This window comes from Telmatherina bonti, assembly GCF_933228915.1.
Source record: "Telmatherina bonti genome assembly, chromosome: 21".
NCBI classification, from domain to species: Eukaryota; Metazoa; Chordata; class Actinopteri; order Atheriniformes; family Telmatherinidae; genus Telmatherina; species Telmatherina bonti.
Genome location: NC_136630.1, coordinates 27,379,735 through 27,402,091, shown reverse-complemented (window position 1 = coordinate 27,402,091; position 22,357 = coordinate 27,379,735). Strand labels below are relative to the sequence as shown.

Here is a 22,357-nt window from a genome sequence, read left to right as displayed (position 1 = left end):
CAATATCCTTTAATGAAGGACTTGGAGTCAAACCAATTTCAAGAAATGTATGATTAAAAGCGTTTAGCAACATGTATAATCTGGTTAATCAAGACTGAATTTAGGGTAAAACAGGAACTTTGACCTTCTCCCAGTCACACTGGTCCCAGTTAAAAACCTGGATATGTCAATGATCAATAAATTAGGTGCTTAATTGCTCGTTTTACTTCAAGTGATTTCAAGAAAAGACAAGCTTGTGTTGAGATCACAAAATAAAATAAAATATCAAGCGGAAACAAGCGAAAGAACAATTAACTGTCAAAGCAAACATGATGGGATCAGCAGACCAGTAATCCTCCCACCCAGCTCTGGTCCTCACGGCTCACTACCTGGCAGGTATTAGATGTTTCCCTGCTGCAACACACCTGATTCAGATTAAATCTCTGACAAATCTGAGTCAAGTGTGTTGAAGCAGAAAACAGTGAAAGTCTTCAGATAGCAGCCCCTGTGCTGACCTCTGGACCCCGTCTTTATGTTGCAATCCCTGTTTATGATGTAATGTTACCTGTAGCTGACATTACATGTTGGGGGGGGGGCGTCGCTCGGACCTTCTGCAGCTTCACAAAGTCACAGTTAACAGAGCATTATATGTAAAATGAGACTTTTATTGACCTCTGCTGGTTATGACAGAGCTCCGCACACATCGCTGCACCCGACATGCTGCATGGATTTGTTCCGCTTGGTTTGTGCAACAGGACAGCAACAATCTCTCTGCGCTGTTGTGCTTAAATAAAATATTGTGCATGATCTCAGCTTTATTTGGGTTTGCAGCCTTCTGCATGTCAGGCTGACTCGGCCTCTTTCTGCCACTTCCACATCTATCAAATACTTGCAGGGAACATATATATCACAGCGTTCATTTACTTAGTGTTTCTCCCCCCTCTGTCGCCGCATCAGTCTTAATGGTCACTCGGCGGGCTTGCAGGGGACAGAGCTGATATGAAATTGCACATGGCAGGCTGCCTTTAGTTCAACCTTGCATGCATTTATAACAGTAAAGGTCAGGCATTGCTATATTTGTATCTCTGTCGCTTTGCTTGGCTGCGAGTATTTTGCCCGCTTGTGCACAATCACAGTGAAGAGAACACAACTGGGCCAGGCTCTGCTCGCTCCAGCCAAATCCCCGCACCCCCCTGCATCAGGGACCACGGCAGGCCTGATGGGCTTGGACATGAAAGGCAGCGACGGCGCGGGTAAAAGCGTGGTTAATGTGTGCATATAAATGGAGAGCTCCGCTGCACCCGCTCGCTCTCATAGAAAACATTCCACGTGCGCCTAAATGGGCATTCGGCACAGAAAGAGGTGGTGAAGAGGGGTGGGGGGCGTGGACGAGCCTCTCGAGGGGGAGAGTTGCTGCTGATGAGTTTGGCACTTCACATCCAGAGGCTTTTGGAAAGTCTTTCTAAATCAGGTGGAGAGACCTTAGAAAAGAAGCGGCTAAAGGGCCCGAGAGGATCCCATCGACTTGTGTCTGGAGTGGGAATAACATCCATTTTTCCTTTTGATCCGCTGACTGTGAAGACGCTACGTTGCTCCCAGCGGTAATCACAAGTATTTTTTTTTCTCTTCCCTTATCCTCAGGAACTCACTTCTAAAAATACATGGCGGCGCGCGGAGACGCGGCACCCTCGGCGCGTTGCAAACTTTCTACATTTTTAGAACAGCCAATAAATAAAGGGAGGAAAAAAGAGGGACCTATAGCGAAAACAGTACAGGCAGCATAATACGATGCCAACGCAAGGGCTGCTATTTTTATGTGAGTTCACTTTGCACTGTCGCGGGGCTCATATTCTCTTCCAGGTCGGGGTGTAAACACAGAGCGCCCCACAGCCACAACAAGGAGCACACCTTGAAAAGCAGGGGTGGATACCCTTCCAGCGGTTCGCCTTGGGTTAGAGTAAACAGTAAGCGCTCGCTGAGTAATGAGGTTTGGCCCAAAGCTCTCTCCAGATGAAGCTGATTTATTTACCGCGCACTTCAGGCAGAGATTTGCTTTTCTTTTTATTTAAAAAGCATTGCTTGGTTTCCTCTTCTGACATTTTCTTAATGTGCAGAATGATGAAATATAGTTTGCAGGTAGCTCAGAGAGGAGCGCCAACCCTACCCCACCCCCCACCCTTCCATATCGGTTTGCTCAACAGAAAAGTGAAGGAAAAAAACAATCACTCCTATGAAGCAGTTGTGGGGAAAAAAAAATAGGTAAATTGAATTTTGAGTTATGAGGTCTTGTTCGCTGCATGGCGAGTATCAGAGTAAGCAGAATAACTGTGTTAGAGCGATGTGGAAGTGGGAGAGCCTTCAGCCGCTGTCTCTATGCCGGAGCGGCTACAGTACACAGTACTCCCGGGATTTGAGCAGTCAGTTAATTTTGTTTGAGACGGGCAAACTCTGGGGCTTAAAGGTCAGCTGCTGTGGACGATGAGAGGTTGTGATGATACAATAATATTTCCAGCGATTTAGCAGCTTTGACATGACCTTCAGATATTTAAAGCACCATGCCGTGTGTGTGTGTGTAGCTCTATTTGTCTTCACAATGCACACATTTTGCTGAAATAACCAACAGTAATTAGTCTAATTATTTGCCAAAAGGCGCTTGTATAATCATGTTCAGTGAGCTGTCCCAACTCAAGCACTACTCAGACGCACAAATGTCTCCTCCAGCCCCCCTCCAATTAATCCTTACAATTGGTGGATACACCACCCCCACTTTGAGGACTGTGACCTCGCTGGCTCCTGATTGGCCAGGTGATCATCGCCCACATGTTAAAAAAAACAGTTCTCTGCTGAAGCTGCACTCTTCGTTAAACTTCATCTTAATGATCCAACCTAATCGTCTCCTACATGTCATTATTAGTCCTTATTATATAGCTTGACCTTTAACCCCCCCCCCCCCCCCCCCCTCCCCCCCGCCTCCCTTATCCACACACACATGCACACACACACCGCCAAGTGATTCATCACCACTTCCAGTTGGTTGTTAATTATGACCAAGTGATGGGAAATAAGGGGCGGAGTTTTGGAAAACCAGTATAAGCAATTTGTACGTTCACCGTACCAAGTCATGTCTTAACTGCTTATTGTTCATCATTTCCTATAGATGGAGATCGGGTAACTTAATTAGATGCAAGTCTGAATCCATTTAACCATATACATCATAAAAAGGAACATTTACAAGAACAAAACATCTACTTTTCATGCTGGTTGTGTTACTGTTGTCCTAAAACTCTAATGATATTGCATCCAAACAGCAATATTCACTAGCCAAGCAAAAAATTTGATTCTGGAGTTTATTCAGTAATATGACAAAGAGTAGACCATACTGGATTGTCAACCTCTCCCACTGGGTGCAGTCCACCTTATATCCGGTGTCCCTCAGGGCTCAGGTCTTGGTACAGTACTTTTTGCATTTCTAAACATTTAGAAATGACTGATAATGAAACCTTTGTTCACTTATATGCTGATGACACTGTCTTAAACACTGCTGGCCCTTCCCCAGGTGATGCTCTGAAGTTGTGAAATACAGCAAGTTTTCACCAGTTTATGTGTTTTTAAAGGGCTGAAAAACTAAAGTTGTTAGGGTTAGGGTTACCCTAACCCCTGGTTTGGTCACAAAGGTGGGGTTGCCTCATCTAGTGGTGACACCCCCTCATAGAAGAAGTCACTGCTGAACAGGTTACAGTCTACAAATATCTGGGAGTTTGGCTATGTAGTGGACTGCCTTTCCCGCATGGGATAAATGTTATACTGAAGTTTTCAGTATAACATAACATAACATAAAGAGCACCAAACTCCAAGGCACAACATTAACTATGTTTTGATAGCCAGTCTGTTTTATACATTCAATTCCACAGTCATTTAGCAGTTGCTTTTACAAAGCACTTATATCCTGATGGGCACATCGGGGGGCAACTTGGGGTTTAGTGTATTGCCCAGGAACACTTCGGCATATAAAATCTTTCTCCCAACAAAAGATGACAGCCCTTCCTGCTGACCAAAACCCTTCACTAGAGATCAGTTGGTTAGGTTTTCTATAGTCAGAGATACCTTTGTCAATTACACGTATTGGAATCAAGGATGGCAGTGGTGGGATTCGAACCCACGCCTCCTCAGAGACTGGAGCCTAAATCCAGCGCCTTCAACCACTCGGCCACACTACCTTACATGCAAACTGCCATGCATTACTTTCATAGACATATGCACACCTAGATTGGCAAGTTAAATCACTTACATTCATCACCATAGCAATGCGTTAATGACTGGTGAATGACTCCAGGCTGGCTTCCTTAGCAGGCTAACACCATAACTGCTTCATGTCTTCAGCCGACACAGAGGCAGCAAACAGGACAACGTGAACAGTGACGTCAGAGAACAGTTCAGCCAGAAAGTCATTGGATTGTTGCACCAACAGACCCGCCTTCTGTTTCCTCTTTAGCTTAGCCTCCACTCTTACACAACTCCCAACAAAAACACTTTCTTCTTATCTTCACTTCCTGTAGTCCCCCCCTCTTGTGCCACGACATGGAACAGCTCGGTTGGCAACATACCGTAATGTCCCATCGAGTGGTGAGACTTCGTAGTTTCCCAAAGTCATACATTCCCAAAGTCATACAAAAACATTTTGACAGATTGAACGCCATGGATTTAATAAAATCATATCAAGCTTGTTAAGCAAAACCAGAATTAAGGCGTACACAAGGTTCTCTGTCGATTTTTTAGAGAACTGAAGTACTATAAGTTCTCCTTATGGTCTGAAAAATACGGTAACTACATATTTAAAAGGTTTGAACGAGGACGGGGCAGAGACAGCACAAGGTAAAGAACAAATTTATTGATTTGATGCTTGACGAAACGCAGCTTTTAACAATCCACGGAGTACAAACCTCCCTTGTGGCGCAACAAAAACTTGGCTGAAACTTCAATAGCTGGTTCCAAAACAGCGCAATAAAAACAACACACACATACACAGGCTCGGTGTGATCAGGTATGAACCTCTCCTGATTTGAGGAGATTTCTTACTGAAACAGGTTCACAAAAAATAAGAAATTCGAGAAAAAAAAAAAACACTCAAAACTTATAAAGAAGCAAAACTTCTTGTACTGCTGATGAGGCAACTATCAGCGGATGTTGCGGCTGCAGCCTGGAGCTTCGGCAGCCCTGGTTGGTGATCTGCAGCAGGTGATTAGCACCACTTCTCCCAGCATGAAGTCCCTGAGCCACAGGGGAAAATGAATATGTTCAAAGGTCAAAGCAAGGCTTGGTTATTTATCTCATGTCCATCTGCTGCCAAACATGTGAATGTAGAAGTGATCCAGTGATTCTCAGCTTGTTACAGACGCTTCATTCAGAACACCCTACTGTTTGCTTTATTCTCAGGTTACTTACAAACTCGCCAAACTTATCATTGACTTATTTTCATCAAGAAACACTCCAAGGTCACTCTGAGTCTGCTTCTGCATCCGGTATCAGGACCATCTTCACATTTTCTCATGCTAAGAATCCACAAAACCAAATCTCGTTTTGGAAAACCAGCCTTTTCATTTGATGCATCGAATCAAGAAATTTGTTTCCAAAAAAATTGAAAGTTGCCACTTTTATTCTGTCTGTTTTAGAGGCCATTTTTAATGACATTTTGTAAATGTTTTGTCTCAGTTTATCACTGCATTCACATTCCTACAAAAGCATCTAATCAGGTCAGGATGAGGACAGGACCAATCAGAGCCCAGCAGTGGATCTATAAGAGATTTGTTATCCATCTGACAACCCAAGCTTTGTCAACTGCTGATACGTGAATAAAGATGGTGGAAGAAACTTTTTCTTGGGCCTCATAATTTCACTTGTTCTTTACAAGACATTTTCAGATACACTCCTAACAGGTAAATGAGGTGTAGATGTCCATAAAGAAGCATTACCTTATGAATCCTTATTGCCCACAAGTTGAAGCACCTGTTCATTCCCATGCCACAATATTGGGTTGAAAGTCATGATTTTCTCCATATCAAGGACGATAAATTCATAATGTGCAGCCTTCCCCCTGCAGGCTCTTCATGCTACCTCATCTTAATGAGCTGGAGATGGGAGCAGGAGGGGGGAAGTGGAGGATGGCTGCTCTTGAAGGCTCTTTCAGATTGAAAGGATGTCGCAGTGGGTTGTGGGGTGGCTTATCAATGACAGAGGTGACAAAAGGAGACAACAATAGCATGTGTTTGTGTCACACACAAAATTACTTGTATGATTGAATGGGAAAAATAACCCCATCAGATACTCCATCTGCAGCCATAAAAGCAGAGCGAGGAGAGGTGTGATTGAGTTCAAAGTGCATTGGTATGTGGGTGGTGGAAACATATTGCTTTTCAGACTTTTTTCCTCAGAAATAGTGCTCTGCCTTTGCTCATGTGGTTCACATTTCAGCCATTCTCTTTTATTTTGTGTGTGGAAAAAAAAGACATTTTCCTTTTGATATCTTGGAGAGGACAAACGGTGGTCCATGAGAGTGTAAAGGAAGCGTCCAGTTATTCCTAACAGATGTACCAGTGTTAAATAAATGGAGTTGACTGACCACACAACACCAGAGATGTTCTGAGTTGTTATCCTGCTGGAAGAGTTTGATGCTTGGCTGCTGTACAACTAAATGAGCTGGAAAAGAACATAAATAAATTTAGTCTGTTTCAAGGTGAAGAAAGCAAACACAGTCATGAGATAAAATATTGGAGGAAGCTTTGAACACTAAAATATTGTGACAAATGAGCTCAGCAGCCACTTAAGCTGCTGCGGGGAAGGCTAGCAGCTTCAGGCTATCTGTAGCAGCTTCAGGCTATGTTAATCCATTTTGTAGAACAATTGTAAACAGTAGCAGATTATATTTACAATAAATGGAATGAAGAGATTTCAGGTAACTCATGTTGCCATTGACATGTAAGCTATTTTCACACATGCACAAACGTTGTAGAGATGTAGCGTAGCAACTCACGTAGCTACTCACGTAGCGACTAGCATATGAAAATGTAAATGTTTGCATATATTTTACTGGACTTTTAAAAGGTATTGATGTTCTTGTGTTAATATGTTTTTTTCTTTAAAGACCAACAAAAATATTTACTGGTCTATGTCATCTAGAGTTCACTCTGAGCAGAGCTAATATGCTAACATTAGCTTAGCCATTTGTGTTCAGTTTACACGTTTGTTCCGTGTGTGATAGCTTAGATTATTGAGGAAAAGTTACCTTTCACCTAAAATGAAGATACACAAATGTTCAGAATTTGTCTTATTTAAATGTTATGTGTTCTTAGCTGAAGACAGAAAAGCAAGTACAACACATCTTGTTTTAGCTGGCTACTGAATGGAATTATTCCAATGTACAACAGAGGTGTTGGGGGTGGAAAAAAATCCACTATATGATCCCATTAGTCCAACCAAAAAGTTACTGTGTTCATATAAATCAATAAATTTTTTAAAAAAAGGAAACAAAATAGTCTTTTTAAGGAATCCAATGGACTGCATCAAATTCTCCCTCTGATTCAATTCCCCTTCCTGAGCTGCATGAGGAGACAGTGGAGAGGAACAACTTGCTTTCAACAGGAAGGAAAACCTCCATCTGAACCAGAACCACGAAGGACAAACATCTGCCTGGATCAGTTGGAGGAGGAGAGGACAGGAAAGCACCAGCTCAGAAAGAAAAAGAGAAATACAAATGAATGACAAAGCCCAGTGCATCATGGGTAGTCCCCCAGCAGCCTCAGCCGACAGCAGCAGAACTACAGGGATGGATAAAGGTCACTAAGCTAGACCTAACTATAAGAGTTTAGGCAGGAGTGTCCAGCTCAAGTCTTTAAGGGCCACTTTCAGATTTTCCATGTATCCCTGCTCCAACACACTTGACTCAAATGAATGAGTTACTGTGCAGAACCTGATTGGCTGTTGCATCTATTTATCGTAAGCTAGGTGTGTTGGAACAGGGATTTATCAAAAACCTCCAGAACAGAGTTTGACACCCCTGGTTTTGGGTCTGGTCTTAATGGTGGAGAAGGTGTCTGCTTCTTGAAGCCAAACTGGAAGCCAGTTCCACAGAGAGAGGAGGGAAATGAAAAATAATGGTATTACCTACCTAAAATCCATAAATAATAACTACATGTACAGTAGAAAAAACCAGCCCACGCACGGCTTAGTCAGCTGATGGTTCTTTGACACCACATGCATGGTGGTCTCAGAAGACCCTGAGCTTCTTTCTGTTCCTGTAATGTTCATGAAAAAGATGCAAGTATCAGATTGATGTGCTAAATTTGTCAGTAAATATTAATGCTAAATATCTGCATGTCTGGTTGTATGTCTGACTGTGTCCCTGTGTGATTTGCCTCCATCCCCTCCGTGTGGTGGTCCTGTACGTGTGACCAGGTCTTCACTATGGAAAAGAGAGCATCCGGAGCAGCGGAGGCGGCGACCTCCACAGCTTCATCTCCTCCGGTTTTGTGACGCTCGGCCGAGGCCATCAAAAAGGTAAAGAACAATCTTCTCTTTTCTCAAACTGGAGACCTTTGCTTTCTTCCTGCACCGTGTTGAATGTTAATTCTGTAAAATGTTGGACTTGCAACACCACTGATCAACAACAAGACACTTGACGGAGGTGAAATGTTTTCTGATTCAATTTCCCTCCCTGAGCACTTCTCATGAACTCCTGCCTCTGCATTTTGCAATTAAGCACAAGCAAACACACACTTACCTCCACTGATGGGCGATGCAGAGGTGGAGAAGGTGACTTCGAACCCACACACACATCCACAAAACACATGCTATTAGTTGGGGGTGGGGTGTCGGGGGGGGCAAAGTTTTCCCATGGGCAAAACACTAATTAGTATGCAGCAAAGGTCTTGTGATTTATTTTCTAGTCCATTTTAGTTCCAACAAATCCGAGCCTGTGTGTGTGTGCATGTGTGTAACCTTGTGAGGATGCGAGTCAGCCTCCTTTACCTGACTCTGCCTTTGAATATTTAATTGAACGCTTGTAGAGTTTTGTATTAAATAATAAATCTGCATGATTTAAAGATAATTTAGCTCCACTGCTGTGTACTTTAATGCATCTCCGCTCTCCTTCTTCTTCTTCTTCTGCGCTATCAAAACCTGCTGATTTCCTGCTCGGCATCCTAATCACAGCAGCTGATCACCTGCCGCTGCTTTAACAGATAGCAGATTGGATTTATGTGTTGCTTGGAGGGTGTGTGTGGATCGTCCTTTGCAAAAACATCCTGGTTTTGTTTCTAAATGCATGCATGCACACACATTTTCTAATGAGGAAACATTGCATTTATGTTTACATGAAATTGGCAGTTTTCCATTTTGCTTTGTTTTCCTTCATCCCCGGCGGGGTTCTGTTTCACAATGCTGTTCATACGCTGCTAAAATAAAAACAAACTCTTCTATTCTCCGTAGTTTTCCCCCTGCTCCTCTGCCAGAGATGAATAATGGGGGAGAAAATGATTAGGTTTTATGAATCTTGCCTATTAGAATTCTTAATTCTTTTAAGTAGATATTCCCTTTTGTTGAAAAACCACAGCAGCAGGCCTCCCACACGCCTCCCAGTAGCAGGGAGGGGAATGGTTTAGCATTCAGCTTCTGTGTCGTTAAGTTGGATTCCTTTCCTGCAAAAACAAATGAAATGTGACATATTGAGTCCTTGGTTCACTGATGCTAAAATCCCCCCCACCCCACTCCAACACACACACACACACACACACACACACATACCAGCTGAAAAGAATAAACAAAGGAAGAGAAAAAAATCTGAATATGTTCTTAAACGGCGAGCATCTTTGTTTGGCGGCGGCGTGCCCAGCGGCAGGTGTTGTTGTGGACTGAATCCTAAAAATCAATGAAACGCTGCTGTTAGAAATTTAGTTTGGACATTGATGCTGCTGGGTTTTATCTGCAGCATTTTACTTTTGTAAAATCACTTCAAGGTAATGGAGGGGAAACAGTTTAAACAAGCCTCCACTTTCTCTCCTCATCTCCTACATGACAGCTTAAATATACACAAGCAGAGGTGTTCGACTGCTCTACAAACTATTGGCACGTTTGACAGACTAGTGAGTAATAGAGGTGTAAAAAATGCCTTGATTTAGATGAGAACAAAGATTTAATGATCAAAGATCTGGTAGAATCCATAAAGTCATATTTTATCAGACGTTCTTAAGACATGTTGCATTGTTTCCACTTGTTTTGTTTGGCGTATGAATGAAGAATAGCTTACATAGAAAAACACTAATATGCAGGTAAAGTGCTGCAAACCAGACATATTTTCCCACACGTGACCCATATCAGGGTTATTCATGTTGTCACATCAGGCTCATACGTGGTTCTACATCAGATCCCAGATGTTTTTCAGCCATGTCACAACTCTGCAGGGGAGGAGGCGATTTCTGTGAACACGGCGTGCTGCGTGGACATCACTGCAGAAAGACACGAGCGATGTGGAGAGGGACAAGAAAGAAAGGGGCCGAAGGAAGTGATGAAGATGATGATGGGAAGATGGGTGAGGGAGGGGGAGGGAAGACACGGATGCAGAGAAAGGTTGTGAGGATGAATGAGCGAGGATGGATCGGTGGATGATGGAGGGATGGGGAAGAAAAACGAATGGATTAAAGTGGAAAAGAGATAGATAGATAGATAGATAGATAGATAGATAGATAGATAGATAGATAGATAGATAGATAGATAGAATGTGAGAGGAGAGTAAATAGATGAGGGCAGATAAACGAGAATGGGGATAAGGAGGGAGGGGTCGAGGATGATGGCTGACCAGGTGATTACAGGTGTGGAGGCGTGGCCTCAATCTCAAGTCAAGATCATCATCCAATCAATTGATGGTATCCTGATCAAACTTGTGATTTATATCCATATGACCCACATTTCTCCTGCTGTAAAACAGCAGAAAGCAAATTGGTCCATGATGCATTTTAGAAGCTTCAGGAGATAATCAGCGGGCCCCCGTCAACCCGGGGACAAGACGAGCTACGTTCAGGTCTGGCTCGTTCAGACACGTTCAGAACTAACAGTTCTGTTAGTGCAAGAGTCAATCTTCCACATGGATCTGGAAACAGATGTCTTCGTACATTTCCTCAGTGAGAAAGTTTTTTTTCCACATCGCCAGAACAAAGTTCAGGAGTCACGATGCGATCCTCTGGCTCGGATACGGCTACAGCGTCTGTTTCGGTGCTTAATTACAGAGTCGAAAGATGTGTTCGGTCGTTAATTATGGCAAGTTGTGCGTGTGGGGTGGAGTGCAGCCCCTGTAGGGCGGGGGGCGGGCGAGGTCAGGGTGTGCTGTGGAGTGTCAGAGCAGCTGGATGCTTCACATCAGCGTGGCAGAGTACACAACAACCATGTGCTAAATGAGAACAGCCGGGAGCGCTGGGGAGGGAAGCAAACATCCAAACTCTGACATCTGCATTAGTTTACCTCACTTCCCCTAAGCTAAGCCCAGATCATCTGAAGATGGCAGCACTGACTACTGACATAGCTCAAGAACATCTATGACCATCTCTGACAGGCATGATGAAGAGATGCTCTGAATGAATCAATGCCACAAATTCAACTAAATCTATAAAACAAAATGTAAATGATTGCAGCTTTAATTCTCTACTTAAACAGCTGATGGTGCTGATGCTACAGTCGTTTAGAATAATATTAAGAAACCTCCCGACGCCCCTAAAATGGGAAAAACAAAAAAAAGAAATGATTGGTGTGCTAAGCTGTAATATGTTTCAGTTGTGTCAGCATAAATTGTAGATGTGCATTAAAAACAGGTGGGGAAAAATCAGCAATCAGCACAAAATTGACTCCCCAACACGTTCCTTATTATGTTGTCAGAATTATGTTGTCTGTATTATGTTTGTTTGTTTATTTAAAACTCCCAGGTATCTTTAAGGTAAGATATAAGATATAAAATATAAAAACAAGCACACAGATCAATATAAAACCTCCAAGCAGAGTTAGTGCTAGCTAAAGGAGGGCTAGTTGTGGTCCCAGTAGGGTTAGTGCTAGCCAAAGCAGGGCAAGTGGTAGTAACATTAGGGTTAGTGCTAGCCAAAGCAGGGCAAGTGGTAGTAACATTAGGGTTAGTGCTAGCCAAAGCAGGACTAGTAGTGGTCCCAGCAGGGTTAGTGCTAGCCAAAGCAGGGTTAGTGGTGGTCCCAGCAGGGTTAGTGCTAGCCAAAGCAGGGCTAGTAGTGGTCCCAGCAGGGTTAGTGCTAGCCAAAGCAGGGCTAGTAGTGGTCCCAGCAGGGTTAGTGCTAGCCAAAGCAGGGCAAGTGGTAGTAACATTAGGGTTAGTGCTAGCCAAAGCAGGGTTAGTGGTGGTCCCAGCAGGGTTAGTGCTAGCCAAAGCAGGGCTAGTAGTGGTCCCAGCAGGGTTAGTGCTAGCCAAAGCAGGGTTAGTGGTGGTCCCAGCAGGGTTAGTGCTAGCCAAAGCAGGGCTAGTAGTGGTCCCAGCAGGGTTAGTGCTAGCCAAAGCAGGGCTAGTAGTGGTCCCAGCAGGGTTAGTGCTAGCCAAAGCAGGGCTAGTAGTGGTCCCAGCAGGGTTAGTGCTAGCCAAAGCAGGGCTAGTAGTGGTCCCAGCAGGGTTAGTGCTAGCCAAAGCGGGGTTAGTGGTGGTCCCAGCAGGGTTAGTGCTAGCCAAAGCAGGGTTAGTGGTGGTCCCAGCAGGGTTAGTGCTAGCCAAAGCGGGGTTAGTGGTGGTCCCAGCAGGGTTAGTGCTAGCCAAAGCGGGGTTAGTGGTGGTCCCCGCCAGAAATATAGAAGGTAGAAATCCTGTCCGGCCGATTTTTCCAACCAGTCAATAAACCAGGTGAATTTATTCAGCTCATCTCCACAGCAGGTAAATGAGCCTGTTAGTGAAAACACCTGTTCTAAATGCATTGGTTGATCCAAAAACATGGCAGGACTAGCCAAAGCAGGGCTAGTTGTGGTCATTTCATTCATTCATTTTTCCGAACCGCTTATTCCAATTCAGGGTCGGGGGGAAGCTGGAGCCTATCCCAGCTGGCTTTGGGCGACAGGCAGGGTACACCCTGGACAGCTCGCCAGTCCATCGCAGGGCTAGTTGTGGTCCCAGCAGGGTTAGTGCTAGCCAAAGCATGGTTAGTGGTGGTCCCAGCAGGGTTAGTGCTAGCCAAAGCATGGTTAGTGGTGGTCCCAGTAGGGTTAGTGCTAGCCAAAGCATGGTTAGTGGTGGTCCCAGCAGGGTTAGTGCTAGCCAAAGCATGGTTAGTGGTGGTCCCAGCAGGGTTAGTGCTAGCCAAAGCATGGTTAGTGGTGGTCCCAGCAGGGTTAGTGCTAGCCAAAGCATGGTTAGTGGTGGTCCCAGCAGGGTTAGTGCTAGCCAAAGCATGGTTAGTGGTGGTCCCAGCAGGGTTAGTGCTAGCCAAAGCATGGTTAGTGGTGGTCCCAGCAGGGTTAGTGCTAGCCAAAGCATGGTTAGTGGTGGTCCCAGCAGGGTTAGTGCTAGCCAAAGCATGGTTAGTGGTGGTCCCAGTAGGGTTAGTGCTAGCCAAAGCATGGTTAGTGGTGGTCCCAGCAGGGTTAGTGCTAGCCAAAGCAGGGCTAGTCATGGTCCCAGCAGGGTTAGTGCTAGCCAAAGCATGGTTAGTGGTGGTCTTGTCAGGGTTAGTGCTAGTCAAAGCGGGGTTAGTGGTAGCTGAAGATAAATCACAATTACAAAACCATAATTTCCACCCTGTTGTACACAGAATTTGAGGAGCATTAAATATGATCTTGAATCTGTACTTTTTCCAAATTTTCTATTTTCTAATTTATTTCTCATGAAAACTTAAATTATTAATTTTTTTTTAAAATTATTAAAAGATAAATTTCAACACATTAAGTATCATCTGTAATCATGCTTTCCACAATTCATGATATAACTTTTTTTTTTCTGTGCCAAATCTGGTGGAGTTCTTCTAATTATTTGAGTCACATGTGGCTGAGGAGCAAACAGCCTCCTTGACTTTTGTTTCACTTCATTTTTCTCTGCATGGTTTAATGGTCCCGTATGCTCACAGCTCACAGCAACTCACTGTCTGAACATTCACACCATTTTCACACAATGTGACGCATTTAGAAAAGAAGACAGGCTACATCCAGAGCTGTGAAACATTAATGATATGTTTGACATTCTTAACTAGTTCTGCAATGAAATCTGCTCTTTGCGTTGGTAATGATGAAATGTCCAGGGTTTAAAGTGTTGCACAGAGCTGCTTATTTCATTGTGTTGGGACTTTGAGGAATGTAAAGTCTGCTGTTGCCAAGCAATGCTTTTTAAAGTCTTTCTTCTTGTGATATTGCCAGTCATCAAATAATTATCCAGAGACTTGGTATGTTGTCATATTGTGATTTACGCTTTGCTACAGCATGTGCCGAACTGAAGGTAGATTGATTGCTTATATAGCACTTTTCTAGTCATTTCTGACTACTCAGTGCTTTTTCACTACATGTCCTACTCACCCACTCATACAGCACTTCTATATGTATATACTCAGTGTTCATTTGATACTCACATCCATGCTTAAGTGGACACATTAGGAGGCAACATGGGGTTCAGTGTCTTGCCTAAAGGTACTTCAGCATATATCGCTCCAGTGACCTTGTTGATAGACGACTACTCTTCCACTTGAGCTACAGCCATCCAAATTCTTAATCAGGGCACAGTGATTGCCTGAATATACTGCTTTGGTTCAGACACAGAGCAATTTTGAACATTTAAAATATTTTAAATATATTTGAGAAATCAACCATTTGATTCTGTTCACATGGTATAAAAAGAGTGTCAAAAACAAAATAAATATGTGTATGAATACCCTGCTGAACTCTTTTCGCACTGCACCACCACCCAACAATGGCTAATACAGCATACCTTTTGCATCCAGTCTCTTCTTAGAGCTCTCTGCAGTCATTAAAAATCAGTTCTGTGAAGGTTTGTGGAGGTGTGGGGAACCAATAGGAGGACAGGAAGGCAGGAGGCAGACCAGATGCAGGACCAAGATTTCAAGGTTTTAATCTTCAAACTAATTGAGCAGAAGTCAGAATGGAGCTTAAACAGGCGACTACAGACAAGCAAAACACATTGAACCAGCACTGAGAACAGAAAACAAGGACTATAAACTCAGACAGAAACCGAACAAGACACAGGTGTACTAAATAGACTAATTGAGTCCATATGAACTTCATGAATGGGAAACAAAGCTGGACTGTATATAAAAAGATGGGCGAAGCCTCCGTGACGTCACCCACAGGTTTCTGAAGAGCTGAATTGAAGTTCGGTGGGGGGTTCCTACCATCGCCATCTTGGCAGGGGCACGTGTGTAGTCTCACCCAGAAAATACATATATGGGCAAAGAGGTGGAGCTGAGAGGGGGGCTGTGAGCGTCATGGTGGATGATTGACATCGAGTGAACTCAGAGCTTTCTGCAGCTAAGAGCTAACCGAGCTAACCCGGAGATAACAGGAGCTAACCAGCTAATGGAGGTAAGAGGGGTTAACACTATATCACGTTCTTAACCAGCTAAAAACTGCGGTTGTTCAACGTTCCTTTAACTTGAAGCGGGAGATTGTGTACCTGTCAATCAAAAGAACATGCCCTAAATATGCTGAACTTTGAGATTAAATTATTTTTAAATGGGCGAGTTAGAATAAAAATTCACTCCCCCCACAGTTGTCATGAAGGTAAACCTGACCTATTAAACCTAAAATGGATTTTTGAACCAGGCTGTAAACATGTTTATTTCTGCTGTGAAGTTGGTCTTTTTAACATGGGAGTCTATGGGGATTTGCTCTGTTTTGCAGCCCCTAGTGGATGAAGGGGGAACTGCAGTTTTATGCACTTCCGCATAGGCTTCACTTTTAGCCGCTGAAGTCTCCGTCCATATTTCATATATGGTCTATGGGCTGGACAAAAATACCAATTTCAAAGTAAAAACAGGAAACAAGAATAAAAGGCACACCAAGTCCAAACCATGACACAGTTCAGTGTTAACTCTTGCTCTGTCACTTTCTCTCTTTCTTTTCCTTGCTTCTTCCAACAATACTCTGTAGCATTTCTTTGCTGAATTAGCCATGATCTACGTTTAAAAAGGCCAGTTTGTTGATATCCAGTTGCTAGCACATAAAAAAAAAGCAGCTTTAACATGATGCTGGAAAAGAATAAAACTGTGAAATGTGGTCTTTCTGCCTCGGGATGCTGCAGGGCAACAACGACACCAAGAATGTGCATAATAAATATTAATGTCCGATCAAAACGAATAAGGACAGAAAAATTCTTAAGTTTTCCTTCTAAGATAATAAAGAGCTTTGCCATCTTTATGTTTAATTTTAACTTGGTACTAAAGATATCAGAACATCTGCTTAAAAATGACTTCTTATGACAATGTGACACCATCATTAAAAATCCCTGAACATGTTTCTAAATAATAAACATCCAATGAATGCTGTTGATGGTAAACCAGCAGTGTTTGCTATTAATCGTCTGTCTGTTGCCAGAGACCACCCATGTCTTAAGATACAAAACAACCATTTAACACAGAGACATGTTTTTGGGTAAAAAACATTGCATTTGGTGCGTTTGACCGACAACAGGGAGTCAGGTGTGGCATTAAGGTCAGCTGCCATCTGTTCCCTGCATGATCTCCCTTCGCTCAGAGTCTCGGCTTCATGGTAAAAACTGGCTGTGGAGGTGGTCATTCTGTTTGTTTTTATGACTTTGCTTCAGCCTTTGGAAGGGTTTATGATGAATATTTCATTACCTGCACACATTAGAGTGCTTTTATATTTAATTCACCAAAAAAAGGGTTTGAAGGATTACCTTTTGTTTTCCAGGGTGACAACCTTTCACCAGGGCTAAACTTTATTTAGCATACACAGCTGCTTACCTTGCTCCTGTCCCCTCGGCCATCTGTCCAGATCGATGCGCCACCTCACACATGCCTTTTGCTCCTGTGTTTTCTCTTGTCCTCTTGTCCAAAATTAGGAGGCAGCGAGGTGGAGGCTCAAACTGAGCTAAACTAATGAGGATGCTCACTGATCTGTTGTGTGTGTGCTGCTGTCAGATGGGACTGCACAGTACCACCGCCTTGGGTATAAAAACTGCAGAACTCAGTTTGAAGCGTCAGACTTGCCAGAAATTGTATAAAACTTCTCTGGAAACATAATCTCAGAAGATAGATAAGAGGGAGCAGGAGCAACTTCCCTTCCCCTTGTTTGCTGGCAGTGGTGATGCAACGCTACAACACATCGCTGCTTCCAGCCAGCGCAGCCCGACTGAACTGGAATCACCAGCTTATATTAATTGTTCGTGTCACAGAAGAACTGCAGTGTACTTTTTCTATTCACTCGCTGTCGCTGACTAAACCTCTGCACTGTAAATCACTGTCACAGACGTTTCCTCAGTGCCTGGAGAGAAAAGCTGAGCACAGATCGAGCCAGATCCGATCACAGCCGCGACACCTTGACTGAGTCGAGTTTCTAGCCTCAGACAGAAGATTGACAGCCTACATGCACATCTGAACGTGTATTAAAGATGCGGCTCACCAGCTGCTGTTGGTTGAACGCTTCCGTTTTAATTATTTTCCCGTATGTCACTCTGGTTGATGTGAAACGCAGTCAAGCCACAGCATCCGGGGAAGTGATTACTTCAGACAAAGCCACAATCCTTAGCGTAGGCCACACTTGATTACCTCGCTAAGCCCAACTTTTTAATTCTGCCCTCTGGACGAAGTCAAATTGGTTTTAATGGCAGGCAATTATTGTTTTTATGAATATAATGGGTCTGGAATGGTGGAATTGATGTAGCAGCAGAATTAGAGGGAAGAACTTTTATTCGCAATGTAATTTTGGCACATTAGCAAGTGGAAAAGCTGCTAATTGGTGCTCTCCTCGTGCAGCTAGGTGCTCTGCAGGAACAGTCGCAGGACGTCACATGCCAACAACTTTGTGCTGATAATATTCCTGTTTGCTTTGTGACAAATTCCCGTGCCTTCATCTCATTGTTGCGCAGTCATCGGCTGATCCTCCCAATGAGTCAGACGTCCATCCAATCAACACTTATGGCTGGTGACATAAAACATACGCCTGTGAAAACCTTTAGTGATGCTGGAAGAAAGACAAGGAAGACAGAAGCTGATTCATACGATGACCATGAATCATCAACCAAGCAATGGAAGAGGACATCTCTAATGCAACACATTTATTTCCAGGAAATCAGATAGTGGATAATGGCTCAATTGAGCTTTTAATCCACTTTAATTGAGACTTTATAAGGACTTATAGAAATGGCCGAGCTCTGGGTGATATTCTGAGTTTTTGAGCCAACTGAAAAGTTCACATTTGTCAGTAGCTCGTACAATTAGAGTGACTGGTGAGCTGTATATCCCTTCCCAAGTGACACTGTTCAGGTACAGGCGATATCTATGTAACCATCCCAGTGGATTATTCCAGAGTTTCCTACCAGTTGCGTATAAAAAATAAAAGATGTCCAACGGCTGACTCCTTTACATGCCGACAAGCAGCTGCAGTACCACAGATCTTTGAGGGTTCCTACAAAGGAAACTTATGTTAGTTACTCGGTTGTTATGTCTTTTTTTTTTTGTCACTGCACAAATTTCATGTCTAGATTTAAGGATTGGTTGAGAATGTGAAACACATTCCTGTCCGTCGGTTGTATCTGCTCCACCAAACCGATTGGAGACGATGTGACGAAAGATATTTTTAAGGGAACATAAAGAACTTATTTCTTTTAGTTTGCTACAGGTGCATGAAAAACAAGTCTACTTTTTATTTCTGAGCTTTTACACATCGACACTAGTGGTGTTGTCCAAGGTATACGCGGGTATACGGAGTATAGCCACTTCTTTTTCAGTCCACATTTAGTATACCCACTTCTAAACTCCCTGTGACGCTGCTTTTACAATGACAAACATCCCTACCCATGTAGCTACATAGACCAGCAGCTCAGCTAAGGTTAGCTGTGCTACACTGGTGCAGTTAGCCGTCAGCTGCGTTAACTTTAGCCTGAACATAGACATAATAAAGATATATGGATATATGTCTATGAGCCTGTCTCTTACCAGTCTGTGTTCCACTGCTTTTAGTCATTTCACAACTCTTCAACAGCAGAAATAATGTGACAAGGAGCAGATATAGATGGATTTTTGGGGTAAACTAAATGGAATAGTTTTACATGTCACTTTTTCTGAAACAGCGTTTTTCTGGGCTACTTTTTTCTGGTTTTATTTTTTTTAAAAAAGGGGTGAAAAATTGATAGTATACCCACTTTCACCGGGTCCACTACATGGGATTAGATTTGTCCCAGAATCTCCAAGCTAAACTTTTTAAAACTCAAGCAAAAAACAACAATTAAAGCCAAAACTTAAGTAAAATAAATTATCTCAAAATATATAGATAAATATATATATATTCCAAAACTCACCAGCCAATCAGAATGCGCCCCTGAAGGAGCCCGCCCATGAAAGGTTTGTGTCAGAAATGAAACCAAAGAATCGAGAATCAAAACCAAAGATGGTGAAGGGCAACCAAAATAGCGAGAAGAGAGAAAGAGGAAGAGGAAACGGCGAACAAAACTATTCAATTTAACCAAATGAAAGCCTAATAGTTTTAATGATGATTGATAATTTTTGAGATTATTTATTTTACTTAAGTTTTGGTTTTAATAGTTGTTTTCTGCTTGAGTTTTAAAACGTTTTGCTTGGAGATTCTGGGACAAATCTAATTCCATACCACTACACCACTGGTCGACACATTAAACTGTGTCATTATCTGTTCCACAAAACAAAACTAAACTAAGAAAATTTCCTCCAAAAGTTTTATCTCTCGGTCCAGAAGTGTCCTTATTTTAACTCTGTACCCCCCAGGCCCAGAGAGAGCTGTTACAAAGTGAAAACTCTCCATAGATTAGTGTCCCTGCTCAGATGTGGAGGTGAGGTTAAATCTTTCAGGACGACACAGCTTGCTTTCCCGGTCCAACTCCCTTTCTTCTGCACGCTGACACAAATTCCTCCTAGAAACACTTTGAAACCAGGTCCCACTTCAGGGATCTGTGCCCCCAGATTGGTTTCCCGAGGCTGGAAAATCCAGCTGGAGCTGTGACTGACAGCGGCAAAGCGTTGGGGCTCATACAGAATGATGGTTGGGTTCAGGGGAGGTGGCATGGCTGACCTGCTGGCGAAGTGTTAATAAGGTCCAGCAGAGAGAAGCGCTGGGGCCGCGGTGCTCATTAGCAGAGAGAGGGAGAGATGAAGATAGATCTTTCTTTCACACAGTATGATCAGGAACAGCTACCCCCCCCCCCCCACATGCTTCCTCTCTGCAGCAGCATCCCTCATACATAAAAGAGAGTCCAGGATGAAGACAAAGGTGAAAACTTCTGCACATGAACAGAGGAGCCGGATCGGTTGGGGCTTAACGGGACGCTGCTGGGTAAAGTCTGCAGGACGTGGCGCTTTTATTTTTCCCTTTCAGCAGAGCAGAGCTGAAAAGAGCTAAAAGTGACTTGTGGAGTGAATGTTACATTGGTAGAAAGGGAAATGTGAGACAGCGTGACGTAACTGTTTGTCCAAAGCAACAAAATGTCTCAGTGTAACAGTAAAGGCTGAAACTTGTACATATAATGAACTCAAAGAGGATTTCCAGCAGAGCTGTGCTGCAGCCTGATCAGGAGTGGGTCAGTCCTGTAAAATAACAACATAGCTACCTGTAAATAATGAAAACTTCTCATGTCTGATGGTTACACTGCAAAAACTGAAATCTAAGTAAGATTAAAAATCCTAAATTGAGTACATATATGCTTATTTTTTTTTAAAGGTAAGATAATTCTTAGTTTTACTGCCAGAGAATTCCTCTTGTTTTAAGAGTTTTAGGAAGTCTTGACAAGCCATGATCTGTTGGCAGATCATTTATCTTATTTTAAGCAACATTTACCTCATTTTTGTATATATTTTTTTCATGTTCTTTTAAGGCTGAGTTTTGCAGTGTAGCTCCTTAAAGATAAACCAAATTACACTGAATCCCACTGGTGACCCACACAGGAGACGTCTGTCTGTCCATCCTCTCCACCGACCGAACCGAAGCTGTTCTTCGTGTTAGCAGCTGTTATTTCCTAGCAAGCCAGGATTCTTCGAAGTTCTGCAGGTTAGCATAAAACCCAGTCAAATACTTCAGAAAGCAGAAAGAAAACTCTTCGTTTGTTTTTCTCAACTTAGAAACTGAAAGTGTGAATTTGGCTTCACTGCACAATCTAAAATCCCCCCCCCCTTTCTCATCCAAAGTCAGACGGTCGTTGCGTGAGGAGCTTGCTAAAGTTATGAGCACAACACCGACTTCAGACACCTGCAGCTATCCCTCACCCTCATTTACACAGGCCTGTGGCAAACCCTGTAGCATCCGCTAGCTGAAAACTAAATGAGCAACTCTCTCCGGGTTTTATTTATTAACATCTGTGGCAAACACTCTCTTCCAAAAAAAAAAAACACCACCAGAGAAGAAGTATGTGGAGGTCAGAGAATGACAAGCACCCCTAGAATCTCTGACAAGACTCTCGGGTATCCTGAAGAGCAACAGCCCTCGCAGATACACTGCAGTCAGTTACAGTGATGTGAGATGTGGGGGCCGGCGGAGGAAATGACGGTGGGGAGACAGCTCTCTTATCACTGTCCTTCTGTTGTGGCCACTTTGAAACAAGTGGAGCTATTTGTCTAGCAGGGAGATACGCTGGAGGGGAAGAGAAAGAAGGCTTTTATCTCCTGAGAGACGGAGGAAGAGAATATGCAAGAAATGTAGCGCAGTGTGAGGAAGCTTAAGAAAAGGGAAAAGAGGAGGGGGGGGGGGGGGTGATAGGAGCAGTTTGGCAGGTGAAATGGCAGCAGAAGAGATGGGAACCTGCGAGGAGGTACTTTGTGGGGACAATAGTCTGACAAGGCGGCGCAGCATCAATAAAGATGCTGGCCACCGCGCGGCGTGGCGCCTTCTTATCGGCCCTCATTAAAGTAAGCGCAGATATTTTATGCATCGGTCGGAACGCAGACACTTTTTCATGCTAATTTCCCTCCTTTAAATCCGTTATTCATCATCTTTGATCAACGGGGTCCTGTACACAAAGCGGAGTGGAAGCTGCGCGCCTGATGAAAACCAGGATCGGTCCGTGTGCTGAAGCATCACATCTTCGGTTTATTCAGCAAACTCAGGACTTTTATTTATGTTTAATGAAACTCTATAATGCATTTAACTCCACTTCAGTTGTTTAAGGAGAGTTTACTTTGAAATCAAATTA

General features: G+C 43.3%; 1 protein-coding gene across 1 annotated transcript in view; it reads left to right on the top strand.

The window, feature by feature from the left end:
- LOC306772104 (shisa family member 6) overlaps positions 1–22,357 on the top strand; it is a gene marked incomplete at both ends in the record, with an annotated part of 93,364 nt that overhangs the window by 4,694 nt on the left and 66,313 nt on the right. Inside the window, one exon of the mRNA XM_079261516.1 lies at positions 8,428–8,529. Coding sequence (XP_079117642.1) covers positions 8,428–8,529 — 102 coding nt within the window. The remainder of the gene's footprint in view (positions 1–8,427; positions 8,530–22,357) is intronic.